Source organism: Orussus abietinus, unplaced genomic scaffold (genome assembly GCF_000612105.2).
Source record: "Orussus abietinus isolate OABI.00-Male unplaced genomic scaffold, Oabi_2.0 scaffold4, whole genome shotgun sequence".
NCBI classification, from domain to species: Eukaryota; Metazoa; Arthropoda; class Insecta; order Hymenoptera; family Orussidae; genus Orussus; species Orussus abietinus.
The window spans coordinates 13,179-31,855 of NW_019396014.1; the positions used below are offsets into that span (position 1 = coordinate 13,179).

At 44.5% G+C, this 18,677-nt stretch overlaps 2 protein-coding genes across 2 annotated transcripts in view; one reads left to right on the forward strand and one right to left on the reverse strand.

Annotated features, from left to right (window-relative positions):
• The window catches only part of LOC105704058 (HIV Tat-specific factor 1 homolog), a 74,729-nt gene that overhangs the window by 1,752 nt on the left and 54,300 nt on the right, over positions 1–18,677 (forward strand). The gene's annotated exons all lie outside the window — the stretch shown is intronic.
• LOC105704065 lies at positions 27–13,816 on the reverse strand. The gene is made up of 5 exons (XM_012432951.1): positions 13,415–13,816; positions 2,026–2,301; positions 1,495–1,728; positions 1,039–1,249; positions 27–964 (listed from the first exon to the last, which is right to left on the reverse strand). The coding sequence occupies exons 1-5, from the start codon at positions 13,449–13,451 to the stop codon at positions 721–723; spliced, it is 1,002 nt and encodes a 333-aa protein (XP_012288374.1). The 5' UTR covers positions 13,452–13,816; the 3' UTR covers positions 27–720.

An 18,677-nucleotide genomic window follows, 5' to 3' on the forward strand; every position in this document is an offset into this window, starting at 1 on the left:
ATTCTTTCGTACAAGTTATGTCTGCATTCTACATTGATTATTGTGTCTTATTAATACTCTGACATTTGGATACAGTGACGATGGTTCATTGAATTCGATATACAGTACAGTTACGTTAAGATACAATACATTTAAGTTAAATACATTCAAATGTAGGTGCAACAAATTTCAGTGGTTCGGCACCTTACACAGTATATATTTACAGGCATAGCAGTGTAAAAAGTAGTACATCAATGCGATTAAAGCTAGCTCGAAGTGCATTATAACTTAAAGGAAAATATTCGCAGACACGATAAGCTTTATGCTTGCAACGTTTACATTGAATTCCTGGCTTCACGAAAATGTAACAACCATTTAATTACAAGAGCATTAATCAATTATGAAATAATCGTTTTTAAGGGATGGGGGATATTTTCTCGGTTCGCTATTGTAACTAAGACAATTAAGAAGCTACCAATTTGCAGTTTCATCATCAACGAATAAGGTATTCAACAGATAACTTCTGTTTAACTTCATCCACTAAGTAATGTTATTCGTCGTTTCAAAGTTTGAGTAGAATGACATCTTAACGCTAAATTCGCCAAACGTATAGAGTATGCGCGATAAATAAATTATTTCAGTCTGTTCTTACTACTTAAAGTCTAAAGCTGCGCGGGTCGCGCACTTTTTCTTGGCAAAGGAATTCGAAAAGAAAATCCGCTGTCTCGGGGAGTTCTCTCTTCACGTTTTAAGTAATACTTCTTCCAACGACAGGTCGTTAATTTTCGCATGGAACTGCGACAGCTCGTTATTTCTGTCGGCCAGACTTTGCGATTGCTTATGGTTTGCTGGACCGTCTCCCAAATAAGCTCCATATTCCCGACCCTGGGGAATAATTTGGGAAACCCGAGGTACGGTGCTCTGAAGATACTTGTTGGCGTGACGCATCCTGTCGCTAGGTCTCGCTCCCGGTGCCAGTCTCACGCTGAAATTTCATTAGCATTGTCAAACAATTATTAACGACATTTTCTCACCAATTTGAGAATATAGGTAACTTACTTTGAGGGTGGTCGGGAGCCCAAGTTAACGCCATGGGACCATCCTTCGTTGGCGCTTTGTCGCATCCACTCTCGTCTCCACGCCTGTTGTTGTTTATTTCGACGGTGTTGTCTGATTTTCTGATTGTTATTAGGATTGTACTTCTTGCCGGTCTTCCGAGGCTTCATCCTTTGGTTCTGAGGCTCATCCACCAGTTTCTTACGTCGCTTCGCTGTGTTGGAAAGAGACAAGGAAGTTACATATAGAAGTCACAAGGAAGGGGTCGCCTATCCGGCTCAAGCTTATGTAGAGGACCCAAATGAAAGGATAAATTCCTAATAATCTGCAAAGAGAACGAGAGAAACATCCGTTAAACCTCGAGGCATCGCCCGAAGCACGTTGCTCGGATTCCACTGATTTCTGTACGAGTTTCCAAGGGGGAGGCAATTTAGTCGAGCAGTCGTAAATCTTCTTTACCTATACGTCCTGCCGGCACTTCGCAGATGTAGTGTTTCGGCTCCACGCAACTCCTGGGGCTCCACTTATACTTCAGAGCAGGGTCCATTATGATACAGTGCCACGCGTACTGCTTAGAGTTCCCAGGGTTCAGTTTGCTGAAGCTCTGGAAGACTATCTTCTCGCCGGAGACACCCCATTCCCAGGCCATTTGCTGCCAATTGAAGATACCGCCGATCCAGCGCTCCAGTTTGGCTGCAAAGACAGGAGCCTTTTGGTGATCATACCCTCGACATAGTTCCCCCAGCTCGGGCGCGATTTCGATTCCCCTTTCCGCTGAAAAGGCAGACTCGCGGTTTCTCAGTGATTGCCGAAGCTTCGCGTTATCCCGTAATGTGGATCAGATCAAAGGACTCTTATGTAATTCTAGAATCCAGCACCGGAACTTTGGAATCCTCTTGGGGATGGATTCCGTCCGCGATGCGGCGTCCTTTGGGACCTTGGTTAAACGAAAAGAGCCCTGAAATGGTCGATATGGATGTCCCGACTTACTGAATTGATCTCCCATCAGGTACTTCCTCAGGATCCTGTCCTTGCCGCCTTTGTCCAGGACCGCAAGCGTCGCGTTCCTGTCTTTACAGTGGAAGTGGGCCTCCCTCCAGGGCGCCGTACCGGCGCTCAAGTAATAACAGTTCCTCCGTAATCTGAAGAATCCCACGGGACACGCAAATCGTCGGATACCCTCGTTTCCTCTGCCGTTTCTTCCTCGGTGCCTGGGCGGTGGATTAACGCTGAAGCTTTGCGGCTCCACCACGGCCGAGGCGATCCCTACGAGCAAAAACCAAACGGAGTGTTACTTCGGAGTTGGATATTGTTGGGAAGTTTCTTCACGTGGCACGTGATACGTTAATCCGCGGTTTGCAACAGAAGGGATATCTCGCTGTTCGGCTCGAACTACCTCGACTTTTGACGTCGCCGTTTGACGTTCAACAAAGGCTGACCCGTTTAGCATCTCTTTAGGAAGTTCTTTTTTTAGGGGAAACAGGATGTCGCTTGACTTCCCCTCTTTTCTTTTATTGGAATGATGTCGTACTTGCCATCGCATTCAAGGACGTCGGCGATTTTACTGATTTATATGTTACATAATTAAGGGCAGATCGCACTAACCGTGAAGAAGCTTCGTTACGAAGGAGATCCAACTAGGATCGGTCAAAAAGAATGTCGAGTAACTGCGTTTTGTGGCGCACGTGGGCAACCGATGAATGCCGGCATTATCTGGAGGGAATATTTATCGAGCATTGTGTCCCAGTCGAATTCAATGTAATCATGCATCCGAAACGGGCACGGCGTCTGCTAAACACGCGGCTACACCCGAAACTCTTCCGTCACGCGTGAAGGCACATTACCGATTCGTGTTTATGTCACTGGCAGAAACAAGAGCGACGTTTGTCGAAGGTACAAGGAAAACATCCGACGTCCATTCTCTCCTAATTTTAAGGTGATCTGAAAGTGGCGTCGAAGAGGTTTTGTTTACAAAACTTTTCTCCCAACTCGGTTTACCGAATAGTTTGAAACGTTACAACGTAAATAGGGAGACTATAGGGAAGGTCCTGAAACTCATGAAATTTCAATTCTCTTCAAATTTGTTTATAGGTATTTAAAAAATAGTTTATAAAAAATGAAATTTCGCGAGTTTCAGGACATATCTTAGGGTCTCCATATTCACGTTTTAAAGTATGAAACGATTTGAGACACTCAGTTCGTAGAAAAGTTTTATGAACGATTGAGCTTTCGGATGCCACTTTCACATCCCCTTAACCCAACACGGGCTCAATTTCATTCGAAGATTTTCTCTCTGTTACAGTTCATAATTCGAGTATCCGGGGACGTAAAATATCGTGAAAATATGAATTACCGTAGGAGAAGGTTTACACGTTCGAGGATGGCGAAGATGTATGATTAGAAATTCGAGCAGGTCACTTTTATCACGATCGAAGTCCCATGACAACATGGCCGCCTCCGTACTCGAATAGAAGGAAGCCTGAACCCTGATGCTTTATTAATTTCTCGACCTGGTTTAGCCGGCGTCATTAATAATTAGGACCCCCTTTGTCGAGAGGAGATAGAGGATTTAGCTGACCAGAGAGAATATGGACTCTCGTCGTTACGGTTTGAGGAGAACTTCACGAAGCAAACGTTTATCAGCCGACCGGAGATACCGCGTTTCGGCAATCGAGCGATTCGGTTTAAACATTCGGAACTCTCCCATCGCCGAAGCCGAACAACATTCGGATAGTTAAATGAGCTAAAGTTGTTTCCGCGCTTTGAAACTTCATCCGGCCGACTCGATTAATCACTTTTTACCCCGTAACGCTCTCGCCGACATAAGGGCATTTCGCCGGAGCGTTATCGCGTTATCACGCTATCCGGACGGCCGTGATCCCAGTAATTCAGTTACTTATTCCCTTTCCGGCTATTCTAATCGGCTTCCACATATGTACATTCCCATTTCTTGTCCCCCGATCATTCGATCTTGCATTCTGAGCCCGTTACCGCCACCGATTACGCATACGTCTCGTCCCTTACCGGTTTGTCGCTATTCACCAGACGAGCGACCATTACGAGGCTGACAAACGTGCGAACGCGAGAGAAATGTGCAACGTGGGTCAAACACATCTTAAGTAAGCCTAACAGTCTCTGGAATTTTATCAATAGGTCCCGCCGCTTATACATCACAAGAGAAATTTACGGCCCCCGTCGTTGCCTCGTCTCCTTGTCATTTAATCGAACGCCAATAAGGGTCGACAATAAATGCGTCCCGACGCTCCTCTCGAACCTATGACCGAGTTTCATTTAACCGCGGTATTAATTCCTCCATTATTTCATATCTCACCCCTCGCCATGTCGACAGGTCGAGGAAGAGGTCCCGATATCTCGGAAAACTCGCCCCCTCGTATTGAGTTACCTCGTCGAGACTTGTTCCGGCATTTCGTGATAGCGGGATATCAGAGGCGCGAGTACTCCTTTTACTCTGCGCCTCCCCGAAACTTCGGAGTCTAAGGTAAACACGCGGAGGGGACGTATTTCAGGGGAAATAGAAAGAAGATGGAATCCCGAGGAAGTTTTTGCCGCTGTCGGGAATGTTTTCTAGGGGGGGAAAAAAGAAAGAAGAAAAAATCTAGGAAAAGTACAAGGCGCCTCATCGGACGAGGAAGTTTCGAAGAACTCCAGAAATTCGAATCTTGGCCCCGAGGAAGTCGCGTCGAGGTCGCATCAAGGATCGCGAATGATTCGAGTCTTGCGAATGCCGCTCGCGAAGAATAATTCCCCCTCCCCCCCCGAGTTGAATCGCAATTTCTATCGCTCGATTGATTTCGAGCACCTCTCGTAAAACCGACGTTCAATCTGGTCCAATGATTCTCCCGCGATATCTGCCGCGATGACATCAGCTCTCGGCACGCATCCGTGCCCTCTGCGTGCGTCGACGCATAAACGCGCGTTTATGGGCCGCGCTATTGCGCGGCATGCAATTTCGGAGCATTCGCATGCCACCGAGAATTAAGCGCCCGTCAAAATGTGTCACCGTATCCAAGATCGGAGAAGAGACACGGGGGGAAATATTCGGTCGTAATGAAGGATTCCACTTGGTTCGGCGTAAACGCTTGAAAATGGGCCAGGGAAATTCTGAGAAATACTATTGCCTCGTGTACGAGAAAACGCGACACAGATTATATTTGCGGTGGTAATAGTTTTTAACGGCGTTCACCACCAAGTAAGGACGATGACTTCCACCGCTAGATGGCATTAGCATCGAATTCGGTGGGAGGTAACTAAGACGTATTTTCTTTTTCGGATGAGGGAGACGCGACGCATAATGGGCAGTGTTTAGCAACGAGCGAAAAATGTGTGCGTATTTTGCACGTACATAACTCACACAACGGCTAGACGCCTCTGGACTAGGCGCCGAAACGTGGGTGACACTCGGCCGCACGCACACGCAAGTTGGACGCTCCGCCTAGAGTCGGCAACGGTTGCTAAGGAATGCCCAAATTCCTCGCGAGAAACTTGAAAATCCTGAAAAAGGTGCTCCACGGGGACAACGATTTTGAGCGTATTTCTCAACCGATTGAGCTCAACGAGTGCTCGTTTTAAAGATAAAATGTTGACGTGTGTTTATATGGGAGCGATTTTCGATCAAACACCTCCTTCCTAGGTAAAAGGACATTGAAATTATGTCGTTGCACTTTTTTATATGATAATGACCACTTATCGAAAATCGCTCCCATATAAACACAGGTCAACATTTCATCTTCGATATGAGCACTCGTTAAGCTCGATCGGTTTAGAAATACGTTCGGAATCGTTGTCCGTGAGGCCCTGCAAAATCGCTGGAGTGGTGAGCGCCCTTAATAGAGGGTAAATACGTTGCATCGTTTGGTTGATCAAGCAGGGAGGACAATACCCGGGTCGCCGTTGCGCAGAAATTTCTTTGATGATTTAGGAAGGATTTCTTTTTGTATAGGAAGCTCTCCTACGGTGATAAATACTTATGCGAATTTACATACTCAGTCACTGATTATTTTGATGCCACGATAATTCCAGTAAAGTTACATTGTCTCTGTAGTGTCACATTCGGCATCTTAGTTAAGTTAAAGAAAATGATAATGTGACGTTACGTCTAATTCAAGTAAAAATGCACTAGGTGTATTTACATATCTTATATGTCGTATTTTTTTAATTTAACGTTTTACTATGTGTAACTTCAGGTATGAGGGGCGTAAAAATGTATGTAAACTTCCATGGATTTTTATCAGTGGATGCTCCTTTATGATGGATTTCATGTAAGAGGTACAACCTTGAAGAGAAGGGGGGTCGCTTATGAATACAAGTGCATAAAAGCGTGTACACGTGTTGCTCCATTACGTATCGTACTGTTTAAAAGCCTGGGAATTTAAGTGGTCGTCAAAATGTGTCACCGAGGGGAAAATCTGCCAAGGAACACGCAGTGAATTCCGCTTGCGAGGAATCTAGGTGGATGATCCTTTACGGGATCCCCCGTAACGGCACCAGCTCCTCATCGCAGACGGGGGTCGCGTACGAGTGCCGGTGCATAAATGCGCCTCTATGGGGTGCTCGATTGCGCGGAATACAGTTTGCGAGCGTTCGCATGTCGTGCCCCTCCTCGTCTTCGTCCCGGACGCGCATTCAATGCAAATCTAACTGGATAGCAATACGGCCGGTGAGATACGCTTATTGATTTACGTGGTATCCTAATAAATAAGCGGACTCACGATGCGCGGGATTTTGCCGCGTACGTAACTCGTACCTACGGTATCCCGTGCCCTTTCCTCCACCTTTTCGCCTGACCTTATTTCCGCTTTCATTCCGCGTTTCCCCAGCGAGGGCCGTTCCCTGAATTTCCATTCGCCGGGTGTTCCGCCCCATTTCCGGGGGGGATTTTCGGGTTCCTGGCCCACATTTGCGCTCCTTTTGTCTACCTTTCACCTTACTTCTCTCATTTCACCTGACCATCCCTCATCAACGCTCCATTATCAGCTCCTAGGTGAAGGCTTTATCCTTTGGGCTAATTACTCCGAATTTTGTGCGGTTCGTTCTCCGGAATTTTCGGGATCACTCGTGGATTTTCCTCGTCTGGCTTCCTCGAATGTGGAAGCCTGCTGGTGAACGTTTCGTGTGCGCGTGCATCGGTACCGACGATATTGTTACACGGTAGTCGGCTGTTTCTGCGCTTCTGGTATTGGAACTTGTCGAAAAACTCTCTGGAGAGCATCTCTTGGGGTGTATTTATACCTCGACGAGCCCGCGGTATCGTTCATGGGCTGATAGGCCCATGGCAATCTCACTTTCATTCATCTGGTACGAGGCTAAGCTCGTGCACGCTTATTAGTGCTCGGTGCTTTTGTGCATGTACCGTCCTCATTGAGATTGATCGCTCGACTCGAACTTCTTCGATGCCGATTAAACGACCGGATGACTTTTACCCCTTTTACGGAACTCCAAGGCCCGTTGTTGTTAATCCTGTCCGGGATGTTCCGCGCTGTTGTCATCATTTAAATTCATGGGCAGAACTCGGTAATTCCATCGTCATTTTTATCCTCTTTAGGAATCTTTTTTGGCAAATCAATGCGCGCATCTCGCACGTCCTGACATCTCGATTATCTCTTTCTATCTTGTATGAGTCGATCCGCTGATTGCGGTCTCATGTTTGTTTACATTTGTGCAGGGTTCTTGTATATTTTTAACGCGAAACTTGACCGAGATTCTTCATGGGATGACATTAAGTTTGTAAATGTTTATTAGTGTACGCAGTTTTTGTATACGTACCATGTTCACTGAGATCGATTACTTGACTCGAACTTTTCGCCGTCGATTAAACGACCTGATGACTTTTACCCCTTTTACGGAACTCCAAGGCCCGTTGTTGTTAATCCTGTCCGGGATGTTCCGTGCTGTTGTCATCATTTAAATTCATGGGCAGAACTCGGTAATTTCATTGTCATTTTTATCCTCTTTAGGAATGTTTTTTGGCAAATTGATGCGCCCATCTCGCGCGTCCTGACAACTCGATTATCTCTTTCTATCTTGTATGTGTCGATCCGCTGATTGCGGTCTCATGTTTGTTTACATTTGTGCAGGGTTCTTGTATATTTTGAGCGCGAAACTCGATCGAGATTCTTCATGGGATGAAATTAAGTTTGTACATGTTTATTAGTGTTCGCAATTTTCGTGCACGTTTATTCCTTTTACTGGACTCCAAGATCCATTGTTGTTAATCCTGGCTGGGATGTGCTGTACTTTTATGATCGGCGAGAAATTTAGATTTATGGCCAAAACTCGATAATTCCGTCGTCATTTTTTTTTTTTTTTTAAAGAGTCGATCTGCTCGGTGCAGTCTCACGTCTACTTACTTCGCGCATACCTCTTATGTACATGTATTTGGCGTCAAACTCTGCCAAGATTCCTGACAGTACGACATTAAGTTTATGCACGATTAGTGCTTTTGCGCACTTACCATGTTCATTGAGATCGATTACTCGACTCGAATTTTTCGTCGTCGATTAAACGGCCGGAGGACTTTTACTCCTTTTACGGGGCTCCAAGGTCCATTCTTATTAACCCTGCGGGGATGTGCTGTGTTTTTACGACGTGGTTGGAATTTTAATTCAGCGTCGCGACTAAAACCTGATAATACACCGCGAATAACCAGAAATCGATAATTCCATCGTAATTTTTATCCCCTGTGGGAATATTTCCTGGCAAACTTGTGCGAGCATCTCTCGTGTCCTGATATCTCGATTATCCCATCCCATAATGTATGAGCCAATTTCCTGATTGAAGCCTCACGTTTACTCACGTGGTACGAGATCAAGCTCGTCCACGCCTATTAATGTTCGGTGGTTTAGTGCAAATACCGTGTTCATTGAGATCGATCGTTCGATTCGAACTTTTCGCCGCCGATTACCCATCCCGAATTTTCATGCTTTTTAGAGGACTCCTGAGCCCATTGTTATTAATCCTGCGCTTTTATAATGCGCTTAAATTTATAACCATGACTAGGACTCCCTTGGGATTTCCACTCGCCTCGGGAATATCTTCTGGTCTTATATGAGTATTTATTTATATCTCCATGGTCCAGTCGTATCATACATGAGCCGATCTGCTCATCGCAGCCACTTTCATTCATCTGGCACAAGGCTGAGCTCGCAAACGTTTATTATGGCTCACCGTTTGCACGGCTCATTGAAATCAATCAGTCGACGGGAATTTTTCGCTACTAATTAACGATCAAAAGACCTACGAGCCTACATTTCTTTAAACTTTAGAGCCCAACATAATCTAACAGTAGACACTGCCCTTTTGCTCTTTTTAAACGCAACTGAAGAACGGAATTTAACAATGCCACTTCCTCTATCAGTTTAAGCGATAACGTGCCATTGAGAGTTTGTAATTCGATGCACGGCATGGCTAGAGCATAAACTGCTTATAATCGTAGATAACAAGGTTGCTACCGTTATCAGCCGCGGTTCTGCAAAATAAAGTCGGCCTGTAATGCGACGCAAAAAGTCGTGAAAATATACGGACTCTCTAAGTACCTCCGGTATTTATTATTTCCGCCAGGGGGTGTTATGTTTCCTGTGTTCCAATGTATGCCGTATGTCAGTCAATGTAAGTCGATATCGTCGGCCGATTCGGCAATGGGATAAAATGTCACGAAGGAGTTGGCGAGGGCGTAGTCGGTATATCTCTTCCAGGAGTTAAATCTGGAGCAAGAGAGAGGCGGTGAGAAAAAACGCGGCAGGGCCTTATCTAGCGCGGCGACAAATCGTGCAACGCACGTTTCCATTGTCTCCGTGGATTAGTGTCGTGTTCGTTGAAAATAGATAGCTTCGCACCTAGAGCCCGACAAGATCGCGCCTGGTCGTCCCGAGTTCCTGGTGGGCGACGAAAACGGATTGCGACCAGCGGCGCTTTATCAGCCGAGAGGCGATCCCTCGAAGCCGCGGAATAATCGCTCCTGATTGTACCTACGGATTAACGAGTCTCGGTTGCATTTCCTTTTCTAGGTAGAGATAGTCTCGGTCGAACTGGGCCGCTGTCGCGTCGAGTTCCCTCGAACGCTGAGCGGAGATATAAATTTGAAAAAAGTCAGGTAAAATCGCGAAAAGAGAATCCTGCAAGGGCTCGGTCCGTCCTGTATGCGCGGAAATAACAGACCTCTCGGGAATTTTTCGCGAAATTCCGAGGGAGATTCGGAGAATTTTGAATGGCGACTTGTACAGGGAATTCTATTAGAGCTCTCGGTAGAGAAATTCGGATTCCAAATGCAGGGAGGAAATTCGAGAAAATACTACGCGGGAATTTTCCTCGACAAGAGGCCGAGAGATGATGGAATGGAAACGAGTTGCCTGTCCGGTCATTTGAAGTTTTAACACCTCTAGTCCTGTCTCTTTTTATATGGGTATATTTTTATGCTTTAATCCATATTCCGCGTGGACGAGTACTGCCGCGTTTTACAGTTGAATATTGATTTTACGATTATTTCCTATCATTCGAACACTGTGTCGATGCGGTATTTTAACGATACCTATGTCGAAGCGGTTTTAATTAAAAAAAAAAATGAAAAAAAAAAAATGAATTCGCCGTGGCGATGGGAAGGCATTATCGCGATTGCGGCTTTGGCGGAATGACGGTGCGGGGATGTTCGGTCATTCGTTAATAAATTGCTCACGTATCAGGAAGTATGTATTGGGGTTATGCGAGCTCGCGGCGATGGTAAATTGATAACCCGAAACGTTTGTGTTTTTGGCGCTACTCCTTTTCCATTTTAGCACGGCTATTTTGGCAAAGGATGTTTTGGCTCATCGCAGGGTCGGCGGGATCGTTCACCCTTTACTTATGTATCTTCGTTTCCGTTTGGTTGACCCATCCAAATTTAACCTATCTAGTTCATAGGCCGTGTTAATAATGAATTACCGCCCCAATTTGGCCTCCGCTATTCAGGACGATTTAAAAAGGATTTTAACTCGAACTGAGAATCCGGATTTGAGGATCCAAAGTTATTTTAAACCTCTGAAAAAAGACCCAAATCAGTTTACAACTCTAAATGTAATAACGTCAATTTTTTTTTTTTAATTATTTCCACGACCTTCGATAATCGTTATCCAATGTTCAAGGCAAACGTGACATATATTTTTAACGAGCCACGATAGTAATTCGAAAAAGTCATTTTACCTGACAGATTGTCTAGATAAACGTTCAAGTTCAAAAGAACAACCGGCCATTAAGCGTAATTGCCATAATCGGGCACGTAGATTCCTATTGTTTTGTGCGTGATCATTTCTCACGGCTGTTGAACATTCATAATCGGCTTTCATGAATTCTGGCGTAACACTGTTAAATACCGTGCCTACATTTCTTCGCGCTTCGCAGATTCCATTCAATGGAACGCGGGCAATTGTCGGGGAAATTGGGAGGAAATTCATTCAAGTGCCGGTATAAGTAACTAACCGGCAAAAGTGAATGAAAAAAAAAAAAAGGAAAAAAATCGTTGAGCACCAATTAAAAAAATCCTTGCATTCTCGGCATCGCTCTAACAAGACGGTATGTATTGTACGCCACGTTAGTCATTCTATTAAATAATCAGACGTTGACAAATTGAAGTAAGAGTCTTGGAAGCGTGAATTCATCGGGAACATTCAGAAAGGTTAAAAGTAGCGTGCGAGGGATTTGAAATTTCATTGGCATGAATCATACGCTCTCTGTATCTCCTCGTTACCTGATTGTCAACAGTGTGAGTTATCTGTGTCGTGCAGATCGAATAATTCCACTCAAGGCACATGAGCAACCGATTCGCATATTCATGCAAACGATTCCCTATTCATCATTTTTTGCCCCAATTCGCGGTTGACCGACTCGTTAAACAATATATTTCTGGTATATTTTCAACCGCCGTTGTGACTAGCTTAATCTGTAATTTGTATTAATAATAAATGCGGACTGTCCAATATTTCAAAAACAGACTTCGCGTGATAACGAACTAGTTCAATGCTATTGTGAAATATATATCCGAACAGATAGGAATACAAATTTTGCCGTTTTCTGCGCAAGGTTTCATTTTTGAGTCCACGTTAGTTCAGCTGTGCGTGACTGGAATTCAGGAACGCGTTTTCTCAGCTCTTGAAACACGATGACAAATTAGAATGTATTAGCATACTATATGGAAACGCTCATCGGCGCGCTATTGATAACGAGTCATGTATGCCACGAAGTTGGAGTTCATTTCCAGCCACGGTGTCAGGTACTAATTCCCACGCGTACAGGCGACAAGTGACATTTCCCCATCCCGGCAATTTTCTATTTTTCCTCCAATGTTCAATTCACTCGAACATCCTGTAATAACGACACCCGAGTCCTGTAATCGTTGATATATGCAATTAAGTGTAAATACGAGGCGATCAGAAATGAAATTTATTGGTTCGTCCAACAGTTCGCCGTGTTCGGATGCTTTGTTGACCCTCGGAGGGGGGGAGCACAAATACAGGATAACAATGGTGGTATATTCCGTAGAATGTGAGAAAATTGGGGTCGCTAAACGATCCCTGCTCTCCCCTGTTCAATTTTACGCGCGATTCTTTCTGATGGGACCCAAAGTCGGATAGGCACGCCCCAGTCAAGTAATTACCCGATCAAATATTAAATCAGTCGAGCCAAGTGGAGGTCGCTTTGATCGAGCATCCAGTCAGTTTGCAGAGATGCCAAATGTTTGCGCTAAGCGAAATTCAATTAATTCGTACCCCTGCCGGGTTTTCGTCATCGGGTCGTTTCCACTCGCTGGGGAAAATCATTTAAAGAAACTCCGTTCACGCCGGTTAATTTTCTCTCTGTATTTTTCCTGACACCAAAAACTTTGGCACGTCGAGGTGCACGAGGACGAATTCCACTTAACAGGTACGAACTAAGCGAATTCCGCTGAAATTCCCTTTGCGCATGCCGCTCAAAATCCGCTCTTCGAATCGTTCCACTTGGGCTCATGAAAACGTGATTAAAAGGTATCGCTTGTATGAAGGGAAAATCACGGAAAAGTGTTAAATCAATTTCAGAAGTTCCCCGCGGTTTTCCCGTGTACTCCCCTCCGAGTCCGCGTTAAGTGACTCCGGTTAGTGAGTCGATGCCGGGGAACACTTATTAAAATTTCATCGCTTAGCCGGGTTGGTCAAATTGTTGGGGATTAAGAGATACGGAATACGGGATTATTTCTTTTTTTTTTTTGTATTCCCGCGAATCCCGGCAAAACGCCAACGGCATAGGTGAAAGAAATCCCGGTCTCTCGTTTCGCACTAGGCGGTGCGTAATTTTACACGCAGGATGCACATGTATATACCCTCGCATCTCATTCGAGGCTGTCAACAAGGCGAATTACCTGCGGCGCACAAAACCAAGATGCAATTTTTCCACATGGTTCCTCTTATCCCCCTTGGGGACGAGCGGGTCTAGCCGAGACCGTTCGAGCGATTCGCGCCAATCTTCGCGGCCGTCATCGCACTCTTCCGGGCCGGGGAGAATCCTCGAGGCTTCGGTCACATCGCGGTTGATCCTTTGTTAACGATAATTTGTTTCTATTTTCTTTTTTTTTTCAAATCGCTTTTCAACTTTCCGAAATCTTTCTTCAAGTGGAAATCTCGAATAGGGCGCGACACTTCGAGGTTACAGGACCCTGTTGCGGGGATTGCGTTCCCGACTTTTCTCCCTTCGATGTCGAGGGAGAAAAAGGAGAGGGAGAGAGAACTAAGGACACCGTGCGGAGAACGTTCCTCGGTGGAGGTCCGCCAGAGACTGATGCTGCCTCCACGCCGCTCGCTGCAGCTCGACTCGCGATCCCGGCTCCGCGCCTTCCCCTGTGGCCTGCTCGACTCAGTCGAGATATATCCTACCTTAGGACTTTTCGGGGAGGACTAGGACTAGTCATCTCGGCTGGATTAGCGCAAAATTTCTGATGTGATGCTAGTCCATGTTCTTATAGAAAAAACAGTGGAGTATACGCAACCATTGGATAATTTTTCTTTTTTATTTAAGGACCATTCGAGATATATCCTACCTTAGGACTTTTCGGGGAGGACTAGGACTAGTCATCTCGGCTGGATTAATGCGAAACTTCTGATGTGGGGCTAGTCGATGTTTTGATAGAAAAAACCGTGGAATACAGGCTACCATTGAATAATTTTTCATTTTTATTTAAGGACGATTCGAGATATGTTCTACCTTAGGACTTTTCGGGAAGGACGAGGACTAGTCATCTCGGCTGGATTAGTGCGAAACTTCTGATGTGGGGCTAGTCGATATTTCGATAGAAAAAACCGTGGAATATAGGCTACCATTGAATAATTTTTAATTTTTATTTAAGGACGATTCGAGATATGTCCTACCTTAGGACTTTTCGGGGAGGACGAGGACTAGTCATCTCGGCTGGATTAGCGCAAAATTTCTGATGTGATGCTAGTCCATGTTCTTATAGAAAAAACAGTGGAGTATACGCAACCATTGAATAATTTTTCCTTTTTATTTAAGGACGATTCGAGATATGTCTTACCTTAGGACATTTCGGGGAGGACTAGGACTAGTCATCTCAACTGGATTAGTGCGAAACTTCTGACGTGGGGCTAGTCGATATTTTGATAGAAAAAAGCGTGGAATGTAGGCAACCATTGGATAATTTTTCTTTTATATTTAAGGACGATCTTTATGAATTATTTTGAGAATTCTTTTTTTTGTAATATTGATATTGGCTTATAGAATTGGATCGAGGTATATTCTATGTATTCTACCTTAGGACTTTTTATGGGAACGAGAATATATATCTCTGCTCAATCAGCGCGAAACTTTTACTGCGGTATCAGTCACTGTTATAAGAAAAAAAAAAATGAATGGGGAATTAAGACAAACATTTTTTTTTTTCGTTATTTACGAACAGTTTTTATGAATCAGCGCGACATTTTTTATGTGGTGTTAGTTGTTAAAATAGTAAATCTTGGGGAGAGAAGGTAACGAATTAATATTTTTAATTTATTTATTTCAGGATGATCTTTACGCTTATAAATCATTACGAGACCCTTCCTTTCTAAACATTTCACTCGAGATGTATCCTACCATAGAACCTTTCGGAAAGGACGAGGTCGAGTTATCTCTACCTTGCGAGTGCAAAAATGTTAAGACGGCGGAAGAAAGTTATCCGATAACTTTCTTCTCGTTCGGTATTTATTTCGAGTCGGTTTTTCGCGTTTGACTTTTCGTCCTTTTCTTTTTTTTTTTACGTTTCCCTCGAACTTCGAGTCGAAGCTCTTGATTGCAAACGAAGTTTGCATAAGAACTACCGTGCATAGGCGCTCCGTGGTGAATTACGTTTGCAATTAGTTTATCAGCACGGAGATGCAATCGCCAACCCTTCTCGTCCGCGCGAGAGATGCGCTGCTCTAACAGGACGGTAAATGCAGAAGGTGGAGGCGCTTTACAAGAAATTCTCATTCGTAATATGAAATCTCGCGACGGTTATAACTTATGGAAAAACGACCGAGAGACCGTGCTCAAGGGATAAGGTCCCAGGAGGATGATATCGATTTGGCCGTAAAAATATTAGCGTGTTCGATGATCCCCGTTAGCGTTTAAAGTGCAAGAAGGTTAAACGCAGATAAGGATACTGGAAGTACGGGAATACGAGCCAAAGAGAAAAATAATTTATCGCCAATAGGACGTCCTCGAGCCTGACGTTAATACTCCACGAGAGTACATGACGAGTCCTCGTGTGCGACTTCGCAAAGCCGGTCTCCTTAACTGGAACAATCCGCGGTCCAAGTGGTCGTTTATCTTCTTTTTGCGAACTCGTTTCGAACACCGAGACATATTTTTGCCGATTTGCCTGGCCCATTTTTTCTCCCCCCTTTTTTTTTACCTCTTTCAACGATGGCCTTCGCCTCGACTGTGTAGAGTTCTACGGTTCATTACGGCACGTAAAGGGATCGCTTCCTAGGGAAGTCTAGTCATTCTATGAAAGTCTGAGAACACCTTGAGCCGTCACTTTACTTTTTACCGTGGGTGTAACAACCTGCAAGGTTTATTTCGCATCAATCGATATGAATGATCAGGTGCGATCGCTCGTCACGGTGACTATTAGGGCGCGGATTTGTTTCGGGGATTCCGAGGAATCACTTTTTTTCACTCCGAAATTCTTTCGGATATTTACTTTTCATTTATATTCGCCCGGATGTTACGCTCTTGGAGAGACACTGTAAATCGGGATGAGATTTTCCACGAATTTCAGGTTTATCCCCGATTTTCTGGCAAGGTGTCTACGGTCACGCGAGCGAATCTCTCACTATCCACGATTTGTCTCGTGCAACGAGATACGTTAGGCTTTGGGAATAACTATTTTCGGGTTGTTCGACTAAATGTTACCTCTCGGGCAGCTCTCGTGTCCGAGAGATAATACGCCTCGCGTGAGATGTTTATTCGTTCCACTTCTCCCGCGAATCGGTCTAATATAATCCGCTCGAATTCGCGGGTTGTGCGTGACCGGTTATGCGAATGGCCGGAATAAATGAGAGGATATCTTAATTGCATATTCTGCTCGCTGTTCTCGCCATATCGCGTTTCCTTCTTGCGGGGTTCGCGAATCACCCTCTTTTTTTTTTTCTGACTCTGAATGATTTGCAGGAGTGTTGGCTGATATTCAAAATTTCAACATTCAATAGATTCAATTGTCTGACATTTTCTAAGCAGTATCATTAGACGTTTGATATGCGTTGTATAAAGCTCTTGCCACGTGTAAAGATATATTTAAAAAAAATATTTTTCACCTACCATTCGCAGGATTTTTGATTTCTCAGATAACGTTTATTCTTATCCAGGAACGAAACCACTCCCTTTTTTTTTCTGGCTCACTCTGAATGATTTGCAGGAGTGTTGGCTGACGTTCAGCATTTCACTGCCGAAGGTCGACGGACGGAGATTCGACTGGTCTCAATAAATTGCAATTTCTTTTTTTTTGTATCTACTAATGGATTCAACAAGCCGACATTTTTTTTAAGGAATATTATTAGATGTTTGACGTACGTTGGATAATGTTTTTGCCATGGGTTCGTTCGCAAAAATGTATATATATTTTTTTTTATCTTTTTCTTCTACCATTCGCAGGATCTTAGGTTTCTGAGGCAACGTTTATTCTTATCCAGTAACGAGGTCGGAGTTCTTTGATCGTGTACCATTCTTTGCGAGTCTGCTCTGGGACCAACCATTCCCCCACGGGATATCGAATTTCCCGATAACTCTTCAGGGCTCGAATCCTTTCTCTATTTTTCTCTCTTCCAAACAATCGTGTATCGTCTTTCGGGATCGATTGTTCATCAGCTGACGCTTAGGGACGCTGGTCTCAAAATAAGAGGGAATGGTTGTTGGTCGTACCTATTCGTCACTTCGCGGCTTTCTGTTTGAATTTTCGATTTCTCACCAATTTAGCAAAAATTGATATGACCAATCTTAGGACTTCAAAAATGAATTTCAAGACATTAAGGGGATGTGAAAGTAGCATCCGAATTGAGTATATCAAATCTTTTCAAACTTCACAACATGACTATAGAAGCTGTAAGGAAGGTCCCGAAACTCGCGAAATTTCATTTTTTATAACAAATTTTGAAAATATCTATAAAGAAACTTTTTTTAAAATTGAAATTGTTTCACTCCACCTTAAGATTACTGTACAAAATGGAAGATGAATTTTTGTTGTGAATTTCCCTCAATCTTTTACGCAGAGATTTCATTTCCTCGTGGTTAAGAAACTCGGCAGAGTTTCTTGCCAAGAACATTTCGAGTCGCTCGGACCAGGTGCGTGAATTCGGTCATCGCCATAACCGGGTTTTGTCAGGATTTAAACCGGGACTATATTTGGGAGAGTGACTCGAGTTACGTCAGCAGTGGAAAAAAAAAAAATTGTGAAATTGCTGAGGTAAGGAGAAAGAGAGAGGAAGAGGCCCGACAGGGCAGGAAGAGACCGGATAGAGGCCGAGGAAGATCGGGGTACAAAGGGAGGCGACACGGCCGATGCTCGCGAGGGGTTTACGAGGAGAGTGGAGAGAAAACAGGGGAAAAAAAGGGGAAGAAGAAGGAACTCGCGGGAGATTTATCCCTGACGTCGGTTCGCGATTTAATCTGCGTCCAAGGCGCGGGGGCTCGGCCCGAGGCGGAGTCGATAATTCTTCGGGAAGTCGTACCCATCCCGCGGATCGACACTGATGGATCCAATTGGCAGCTGGCCAGTTGCCGGCGGTATCTCTTCTCGCGGCTTCGTGACGGTATTTCGGAAGTTGGGTTTTGAGCTTCGCCGCCAGTCCAACGCCCCGACGGCGACATCGCGACTCGCGTTACTCCATCCCGTTATTTTGCATTTCACTCCTCGAGTCAGCCGACTTGCGGAATCCGGAAAGAAAGAGCTTCATCGACCGATCGATTTGCTAAGAATGCCGCGAAAAATATCGAGATCGGTCACGTTCTTATCAGTCAGTCACCATACGCGATTTTCACCTCGCCGCGGCGGAAGGATTTCTTTTCTTCTGATTTCGTCGGTGTTTGATTGTAATTTTGAAGAATCCACTTTGGTTTCGCTGACTCGTAAATTCGTAAATGGGAGCAGTAATTGA

Coding starts and splice junctions, on each gene's coding strand:
- LOC105704065 (XM_012432951.1), bottom strand. CDS start 13,451: ATGTGGAAAAATTGCATCTTGGTTTTGTGCGCCGCAG. Junction 1,250..1,494: donor AGTGCCGGCAGGACGTATAG/GTAAAGAAGATT, acceptor TTTCCAACACAG/CGAAGCGACGTAAGAAACTG. Junction 965..1,038: donor GGCTCCCGACCACCCTCAAA/GTAAGTTACCTA, acceptor ATGAAATTTCAG/CGTGAGACTGGCACCGGGAG.